General features: G+C 58.2%; 1 protein-coding gene across 1 annotated transcript; it reads left to right on the top strand.

The window, feature by feature from the left end:
- The first annotated feature begins 816 nt into the window (after positions 1 to 816).
- Positions 817 to 6,829, top strand: PSMF1 (proteasome inhibitor subunit 1). The gene is made up of 7 exons (XM_030463328.1): positions 817 to 1,148; positions 1,806 to 1,958; positions 2,499 to 2,581; positions 3,045 to 3,230; positions 3,980 to 4,033; positions 5,737 to 5,895; positions 6,002 to 6,829. The coding sequence occupies exons 1-7, from the start codon at positions 1,020 to 1,022 to the stop codon at positions 6,051 to 6,053; spliced, it is 816 nt and encodes a 271-aa protein (XP_030319188.1). The 5' UTR covers positions 817 to 1,019; the 3' UTR covers positions 6,054 to 6,829.
- Positions 6,830 to 8,766: the final 1,937 nt, after the last annotated feature.

Raw genomic sequence — 8,766 nt, 5'->3', positions numbered from 1 at the left:
GGGGACATTCAAATCCAAGAGACCTGTATTCCCTTGCCCACCCAGGGATGAGCAGTGCCGGGAAGGTGACCCAGGGATGGTGTCAGAGCTTGCAGTCCACCGGGGAGCAAGCTGCGGGGTGGAAACACTGCTGAATCCAACACGGTGGATTCACTGCTGCTGTGAATCACAAACCCAGCACTGGAAAAGCTCCGGATGAGGCATTTCCTGCTGGGCTCATCGCATCCCTCACGAAACTCCCATCCCTGTGGAAAATCAGAGGCAACTTTCTTAGCTAAGCCGCAAGCCATGGGCTTTTCTCCGTGACTGGCGAGGGGGATGTCAGGAGGTGCGGTGGCTGACGGCCTGTGGGTGATTGTTCAGCCTCGGCGACTTCTTGAGGGGGAAATGGGAAGAGCTAACAGTGGGAGTTAATTAATTGACTCATAATGAAGTGGAGATGAGGGTCCCCAGGGAGCTGGAATTGGGAAAGCATCAGGAGACGGCGTTCCCCGGCTTCCCATCACCAAGGACACCAGCTCTGCCTCAGGGGCAGTGAAAAAAGCACCCCACACCCTCCCCCGAGTACCTTCCCGTGGCAATTTTGGCAGAATTTAGGCCTTTCAAATACCGTGGGCTGGAGAAACAACTGTGGAGAGAATTAAATAACGCTGCCAGGCGCCGTTTGGTGCTTTGGTCCCTTTGGTGCTGGGGAATGCTTCTCTAACGAGTACTGATGAAGGGCCAGGGACAGGAGCAGGTTTTGGGGACAGAAACAGGTTTTTTGGGGCAGGAGCAAGGGACATTAGATCCTCCGCGGGGAAACCTCCCACTCGGGGGCGGCGGCCCCGGCCCAGCGCAGGGGACGGGGGCCCTCTAGTGAGGAGCGGCCCCGGTTCCCCCGCCCGGTTCCCCCGCCCGGTTCCCCCCCCGCCCGGTTCCCCGCTCCCGGTTCTCCCCCGCCCGGCCCTTGGGGCCTTGCCCGGGTTCCCCCGCGGTGCGGTCCCGGCCACGCCCGCTCGGTGCTGTGCGGGGCGGCCATGGCGGGGCTGGAGCCGCTGTACGCCTGGGCGCGGGCAGCCGTGTCCTGCCCGCAGGACGCGCTCCTCTGCGGTGTCCACTGGGAGCTGGTCCGGCATGGCTACCGCTGCCTCGGAGCTGGCGACCAGGTACGGGCCGCCCCGGGACCCGCCGGGCTCCGCCGTTGAGGGACGCGTAGGCCGCGGCTAAGCCCCGGCCTTTCCTAGCGCCGCTCGCCGGCGCCGCTCGGCTGAGTCCGGCGGCTGCTGCCCGGGGAAGTGGGGAACCGCGGGCGTCGGCGGTACCGGGCTGGTGAGGTGTTTGAGGGGCCGCAGTGGTGCTGGGGGGAGCCTGGGTGGGGGCTGCGAGGGTGGCGGTGCTGGAGGAGTCGGTGTGATGCCGGGAAGGGGCCATTGTGGTGTTGGGAGATCTTGGTGCTAGAGCAGGGGGAAGTCCCTAACAAAAGGTGTGTGTCCTGTGCAGTGCAGGGGGAACTGTGGTGGCAGGGGGGTTCCCAGTGCAGGGAAAAGCATCGTCCCCCAGGATGTGTCTTTTTTGCCTCCTCCTGCTCAGCAAAAGGTGGCTGTGGCCCTCCTGTTCCAGCACAGGCACCTGACAAACAGGCAGGGCCAGCCCATGGGTCATAAATCCCTGTTCCTGCAGGCACAACACAACCTGGAAGGCATTGACAGATGCCTGTCCTGAGACCAAGACCCTATCCTGAACCTCTCTATGCAGACAGAACCAGTACCCCAGGCCCCTGGGCTTGAGGACAGGGTCTGAACAGCACATCTGTCCTGTTGCAGCCAGGTCCTGATGAAAGGAAGTCAGAGCTCCTGCCCGCCGGCTGGGAGGCCAACAAGGAGGTGTATACACTGCGCTACAGGTCCACGGATGATGCCCGTGAGCTGCTGCTGAAGGCTGTTGTGGTGGAAGACAGCATGATCCTCAATGTCATGGTGAGTGCCCAGGCTGCTCCCTGGGGGTTTTGGGGCCTTTCAGGTGCTGCAGCTTCTGCCACCCAAAATGCACAAAGAACAGCAGGGCCCGTTTCTGAAAGTTTTTGCTGTTCCTTGTTCTGCCTCGCAGTGATGTTTGTCCCTCGGGATGGGGCAGACCCAGGGGGTGCTGGGGGCTTCTTGTGCAGCAGCAGATGTGGCCCAGTGTGAAGCTGGTCAGACACCAGTGATGTGGTTTGCCTTGTGCACTGTGGCCCAGGAGTTGCCCCTTTTTTGTCCCCTGCCCAGCTCAGCACTTTTGTGTGGATCTTTTATCCACAAGCACCTGCCCAGGGGGGGTTTTGCTTTCACTCTCTGCAGCCCCGATTTGGGGGAGTGAGCAGGGAGAGTCTTGCTGTACCCAGGAGTTTGTTTGCTCCCTGGGAAGCAGGCAAAACCATTCCTTGTGTCTGAAGCCCCTTGCTGGGGCTGCAGCTGCTCCTTCCCTGACTCCCAGCTCTGCTGGGCTGCTGACTCTGTGTTTCACTTCTCTTGTGCCAGGATCGCAGTTCTCAGAAGGTGGCAGATGTGACCTTGGCAGTGGCTGACTACATCAACCCGGAGCACCTGGACGATTTCCACAAGTAAGCTTGCTTCCCTGGAGTTTTCTGCAGGAGAAAATGTCCCATCAGTTTGGGGAAGGGGGCAGAGAGAAGGTTAGGAGAAGCCTGAAGGACACTCCTGTCCCCTACAAGCCCCAGGGCACCCCAGCCAGCCCTGACATGCAGCTGGAGCTCACTCCTCTTCCTCCTGCTGTGCTGTTGGCAGGCAAGAGGGAATCCAGGGATGGTGGGACCCTTGCTAAAGGCTGGTGCTGTGTGTTGTGGTTTCCTCTAATGCAGAACTGGTGGGGGCATGGCCAGGACACATGGGAGTCCCCTGGGCTGGGTGGCACCCCTACCCTCTCAAATAGGGTCAGAGCTTTGCTGTCACTGTTTCCCTTCCCTATCCCATCTGTGGTGCCAGCTGGGAACATGTTTTGTGCTTTGGGCATGTGTGTCCCCTCACCATGGCCTCCCCAGCCCACCCCTGTGCTTCTCCTTGCAGGGTGTACAAGAACACTGAGGAGCTGAGGACAAGGATTGCTTCAGGCATCATTGCTCCCCTTGGAGCCCCTGCAGAAAAGGCCAAAAAGGAGCCTGAGGCTGAGAAGAAGGATCCTGACTTGCTCCGGGATCATGACCCACTGAGGATCCCTCCCTGGCAGCCAGCAGGCACGAGAGCACCATCCTGGTGAGTGAAGAGTGGGTTAGAAGCCTCTCCGTGTCCCTGATCCTGCTTTCCCTTTGAAACCCGTGGCTGGCAAAGCCAGGGAGAGGGGACACAAGTCTCCTGTTTCACTGTCCCTCCCTGTCCCCTGTGTGCCCTGCCATCCCTGGTTCCTGGCAGGCAGCTGTCCCCTCTCCCCCCACTCCCCTTTGGCTGGAAGTCAAAAGCATTGTGGTGGCTCTGCTGCCTCTTGGGGACCAGATGTGGCTTCTGCCTTGTGTGTCACCTCTTGGTTGTTCAACCCCACTGGTGATGAGGGTGGGAGATGTCCCTCAGGGGGCCCTGGGCAGACAGGCAGGGGGTGGACACATAATTGGTACATTAATTGGGAAGGAGGTGTGACAGCTGGCTGCAGGCTCACTGCCCCACTCTCCTTGCTCTCCTGGAAGCAGGACTGTCACTGGAAAGCCAGGCTTTTTGGGGAGCCCCTGGCATGGAAACTCCCAGTGTCCACGGACATTTCCAGCCTGAAGCAGTGGGTGCAGCAGGACCCCCTTCCTCACACACCAGTGTCCCTGGAGTGCTGTGATATGGGCACAGGGGGCTCCTCACGTGGGGTCCCATGAGTCTGAGGGCATTTTGGGTGCTGCAGTGCTTGCCTTGGGAGAGCACCCATGCTCACCCTGCCTGCCCTGCCCACTTGCTCACTTCTGCTCCCTCCACAGAGCCCATTTCCCCTGGGCTGAACATCTCCCTCTGCTCTTGTCTTTCAGGCCTTCCCCTCTGAGCCCCTTCGCTGTTGGTGGGCAAGACCTGGACCCTCTTGGGTGAGTGTGGCTGGGAGAGGTCATGCTTTGGGTGCTCAGGGAGCATCCCCTGCTCTGCCCTTAGGGTGCTGGGGTGTCTGGGGACCTTCCCTGGAGCAGCTGGAGTCCAGTCAAGTGTCTCTAAGTGCAGAGGGTGATGGAGCAGTGCAAATTGCGAGGGACCAATTGACAGTTGCTAAACCTCAGTGTGGTTCTAATACTGTAATAAGATCCCGTCTCTTGCATAGATGATAGGCTGCAATCTGTGCCTGTTTAATGATCAGCTTGTATTCATTTAACATGCAGTAATTCCTTCAGTAAATCAAAGCTGAATACGTCGTTAAGTGAATGTAAGCCTCTAATTTAAAATGTTACCAGCTGCTGTGTCTACAGCCCAGCAGTCTGGAGAAGGGGAGGCTTAGAGCCGAGTCCACAGCTTCCCAAGTCCTGGTTGTGAGCCTCCCAGCTGTCTGAGGCACTTGAGGGAAAGCCTGGCTAGAAGCAGGGCTGTCTGGGCGACTGATCTTCACAGATACATCTCTTGGTCTTTGGTTTGGTTGGGCAAGGAGAACCTGTCATCTTCCATCCCAGTTAAAAGCACATAGTCAGACAAAAAACAGTTCTTGGAGTCATTGCAGAGTGTCCTGCGGCCCAGGGGAGTCTTTTTGGGAACCACTCTCCTGTGGGGATCACATTTTTTCCCCTCTTGCAAGACTTGGTTCTCAGTGGGTTTGGCTAGTAAAGGGCCAGCTACAAACGTCCTGCCTGGCTGGAAGGAGAGGCCTGGAGCCTGGGTGGCTGGAAGGAAACCTGATAGCAGGAGGAGAGGGGGTGCAGCTGTGATGGGGACCCTGTTTCTCTCTCTGCCTCCAGCTCTTCATCAGAAGTTTCTCTATAAATGACAAAAAGATGGTAAATGGAAGCAGATTTGTGTTCTGACACCTGCCGGGGCTGGAGACCCAGACTCCTAGGCATGTGCTGTCCCGGGGCCCTTTGGGCAGCCAGCCTGGCCTAATGGAACTCATTAGCACTGTTGTTAATGACTTGTGTGATGGCAGTGGTGTCCAAAGGCTCCCGCAGGGTCTGCACAAAGGCAGCCATGAGGAATGGGACTCACAGTGTGGGGCAGCTCTGAGGAGAACCCGTGGTCAGCAAACGAGTTCCAGGCAGCTCTGTGGAAGGGCTGGGGAGACCCTGGCCAGGCTGGGGAGATCTTGCAACAGCACAGAGTAGGAAATGCTGCTCACCCCAGAGAACAGGGACAGCAGTATGAGCCAACAGCAAGGGACAGGGTGTCCAACACTGCCCCAGGGAGTGGTAAGCAGCCTCCCAGGTCACACCAAACCATTGTTGGTGTCCTAAGTGGCTCCTTGCAGGAATGGGTAGGAGGGAATTGCTTCTCCACTGCTCTGAGTGTCTAGTGTGGCCTTGGCTCTGAGGAAGATGGGCAGGCCAGGGATCTTGCTCCCTTGTGTGTGTCTGCAGATAGGCTTGGGCTGTGCTGGCACCAAAACCACCAAATTTGGGTGTTTGCTGGTGCCCTGGCTTGGGTGTTTGCAGCCGTAGGACTGTGCCCCAATGCACAGTGTGTTAGGGGTGCTTCCCTTCCCATGTGTCAGCTTAACCCCATGTTCCTGTGCTTGATGTTCCTGCAGCACAGGGACTCCCTGTGCTCCTCTGACCGAGGCCAATCTCACCTCTTTCTCTGCCTTTCCTCTCCCCAGAGGTCGGAGTGGGGGAATGATTGTGGATCCTCTCCGGTCTGGCTTCCCACAGCCTGGCATTGACCCATCAGCAGGCATTCCAGGCCGCCTTCCCCCAGGAGCAGTTCCCCCAGGTGCCAGATTTGACCCCTTTGGTCCATTAGGAGCTGGTAGATCCGGGTGGGTATTTGTCTGTGTCCCATATCCCCAGCCTGCTCATCCCTGTTGCTGCAGGACTGAGCTCTCGCTCCCGAGGTGACTCTGGTCTGATTTTTTTTTTTTCCAGGCCAGATCCTGACCACCTTCCCCCTCCAGGCTATGATGACATGTTCATGTGAGGAGAACCCTCATGGCTGCAGCCAGAGCTGTCTCCTGGGGAGCAGGGGCACTTCCCCCTCGTCACTCCCTGTTTGGTGGACTTCCATCTTCCCAGCAGCGTTTTTCATCTTCCCACTTGGGGCCACCTCCCTGTGTCAGATGGGCTATAAAGCTTTCCCTGTGTGCAGAACAGAAGCAGAGGCAGTAGGTCCTTTTCTTTCTGTGCTCCTCTGAGAGTGCCCAGCCATTGGCACCCATCTGAAGTGGTCCTGCCCTGCAGGAGGGGAGTGTCCTGGGGCTCCCAGTGTGGCCCTGGTGCTCTGGGGTTCCTTCTCTGGGGTGCTGTGGAGAAGGTGATGATTTCTCAGAGATGATTTCTCTTGCTCTTTATCCAGCTGAAGGATGAAGTATGAAGGGGTGGAAAGACCAACCCATGGGGTCTCTTTGGGCTGACCCCTGGCAGCAGCTGAGATCAGCTTCTGCATGACTGCACCCACTGGCTTGAAAGAGCAGCACCAGCAAAGCCTTTAACACAGAGATATATATTGAATTCCTGGCCCTCCCCTTGCTCCCTCTTCCCCCCCTCAGCTGATGCTTTCCATCCCTGGGGTGCACATAGAGGTCCCCAGGCACCATGGTGAGTGCTGCCCACCAGGAGAGTGCTCGGTACCTGCTGGGCTCAACCTTGGCTCTCCAGGTTGTGGTGGAGCTGAACCTGGCACCAAGCTAGAACCCTCCTGGCAATACACAGAGGGCTTGCTGGGCTGTGGGCTTTGTTTTGCAGAAGAGTATAAAATACATTTCCCTACCATCAGTCCTGTTGCACAAGGCTGGTGTGGCTCTGCCTGGCTGAACTCTGCCAACAGCTTGGGGAGGATGGATGAGATCTGGGTGGCTTAAGCTCCTGAGCCTTCTGGAAACCTCCTCCCTTCCCCACAGCTCCCCCCCCAGGTCAGTTAATCTGGGGGATGCAGCTCATCTTTCCTGTCAGGAGCTCATGCTTTTTTTTTTTTTTCTTTCTTTCTTCTCATGGATTTGATTTCTTGGAAGGATGTTCATGAGCTTGAAATAAAAACCTGACAACAGTGTTGTATTGGTCTCCCCACCATGAGAAGTCCCAAAGCTCTGCCCAGGCTGTGCCTGCCTTCCCTGAGGCAGAGGATTCATGCTGGGAACCCCCTTTGTACCTTCCCCTGAGCAGCAGCTCTTTCCTGAGACGATGTGGCTGTTAGTAGGAAAATGAAGTGGGGGACAGCCCAGCCCTGGTGCTGGCCCTGCTCCTCCTGGTAATTGGCTCTCCAGGGTATCAGATGCCAGCAGGACACTGTACACAGCACTGCTGGCAGGAATAAAAAGGGGGAAATGATCCCCTTGTCTGTCTCTTTCCCCCAAAGCCCTTTTCCTTTTAAAACCCCTTTGCCTACAAAGGCTGCTGATAGAGCTGAGTTCTGGGGAGTGCAGCCCTGTGCTGGTGGAGGAGCAGGGGTGGGAATTCAGCACTGGGGGAAGCTGGAACATTCTCTGCATCTCCCCAGGGCTGGTGCACGGATCCTTGTGTTCACAGGAGTTGGGTTTGTGTCATCCCCCCTGCACATCCCTGTGCTTTTTGGTGGACAATCCCACCTGTAAACCTGTGGGCCTCACATCATGGATGGGGTGGATGGACAGACCCAGGGCTTGGTGGGGCCACCACTCCTGCTTGTCCCTTCCATTTCCTGAGGCAACCCAAACCCATCCACCAGTTTTGCTCCAGGAGAAAGGAGCCCCCGGGCTCACTGCGTGGGGCTGAGAGATGCGGGGTGCTTGGGGAGAGGAAATGGCATTGGCCTTCAGAGGGGGTGGGGAGGGGTGGGTGGCTCCTCTCTGCGGGAGGTGGCTGCTTCCTGAGCCTGAATTAATCATGTTCTGCAACCTTTGGGGAGGGAGAGGCGCAGCCGGCTTTGATGAGCCTAATTAAAGCGAGCCAGCGCCGGGAGAGGCTGCGCGGGTCCTGATAAACAAGCTTTTGTCTGCAGAGCTGTGTCCCGGCGGGCTGGGGGTGATGTGCAGCTGGGGGAGCAGGTGGAAGAGGAGGGGGGCTGCAAAGGGGCCAATGCCTGGCACCGAGCCCTGCCCACTGCTGGACCGTGCCCGAACCGATTGCTCTCTGGAGAGGATGGGTGAAAGGGGGTGAGGATCCTCGCCAGGTGAGAAGATGCTGGGGACAGGAGGTCTCTGCAGCTGGCTCTGCTCACACCACAGAGCTGCCCGCAGCCTGGCAGAGATGGGACATGGCACCGATCACAAGCACGTTCCTTGCTCCATCTGCAGGGCTGGCAGCTGGGCACAGACCCCCTTCTGGAGCAGGGCTGGGGCAGCCATCCCTGCTGCAGGCCCAGACCGGGTCTCCCACCAGCAGGAGGGATTGCCCAGGCTCCTGGCCCCGTGTCCCCGTCCCCAGCACAGCTGCTGCCAACCTAGCTGATGGAAAGCATTAACATGCAAGGGAGCACAGCGAGCAACACACCTCGAATTAATTTTACGGGGAGGCCCTGAAGAGCGGCTGGGGCCGGCGTGTGCGGTCTTGGCACGGGCACAGCCCTCCCTGCTCCCGGCGAGGTGCTTCCATGTCACGTTTGAAGTGAGATGCTGGATTATCAGTAATGGCTTGAGATCCCTGGAGAGTCCTTCAGGCCATCTGCCAGCCTGCCCAGCCCGGTGGCACCTGCCCTGCTGGCTCCCAGCAGCCGAGCC

Source organism: Calypte anna, chromosome 20 (genome assembly GCF_003957555.1).
Source record: "Calypte anna isolate BGI_N300 chromosome 20, bCalAnn1_v1.p, whole genome shotgun sequence".
NCBI classification, from domain to species: Eukaryota; Metazoa; Chordata; class Aves; order Apodiformes; family Trochilidae; genus Calypte; species Calypte anna.
This window is presented reverse-complemented; position numbering and strand designations above follow the sequence as displayed.

Coding starts and splice junctions, on each gene's coding strand:
- PSMF1 (XM_030463328.1), top strand. CDS start 1,020: ATGGCGGGGCTGGAGCCGCTGTACGCCTGGGCGCGGGCAGCCGTGTCC. Junction 3,231..3,979: donor GGCACGAGAGCACCATCCTG/GTGAGTGAAGAG, acceptor CTTGTCTTTCAG/GCCTTCCCCTCTGAGCCCCT. Junction 4,034..5,736: donor CAAGACCTGGACCCTCTTGG/GTGAGTGTGGCT, acceptor TCCTCTCCCCAG/AGGTCGGAGTGGGGGAATGA.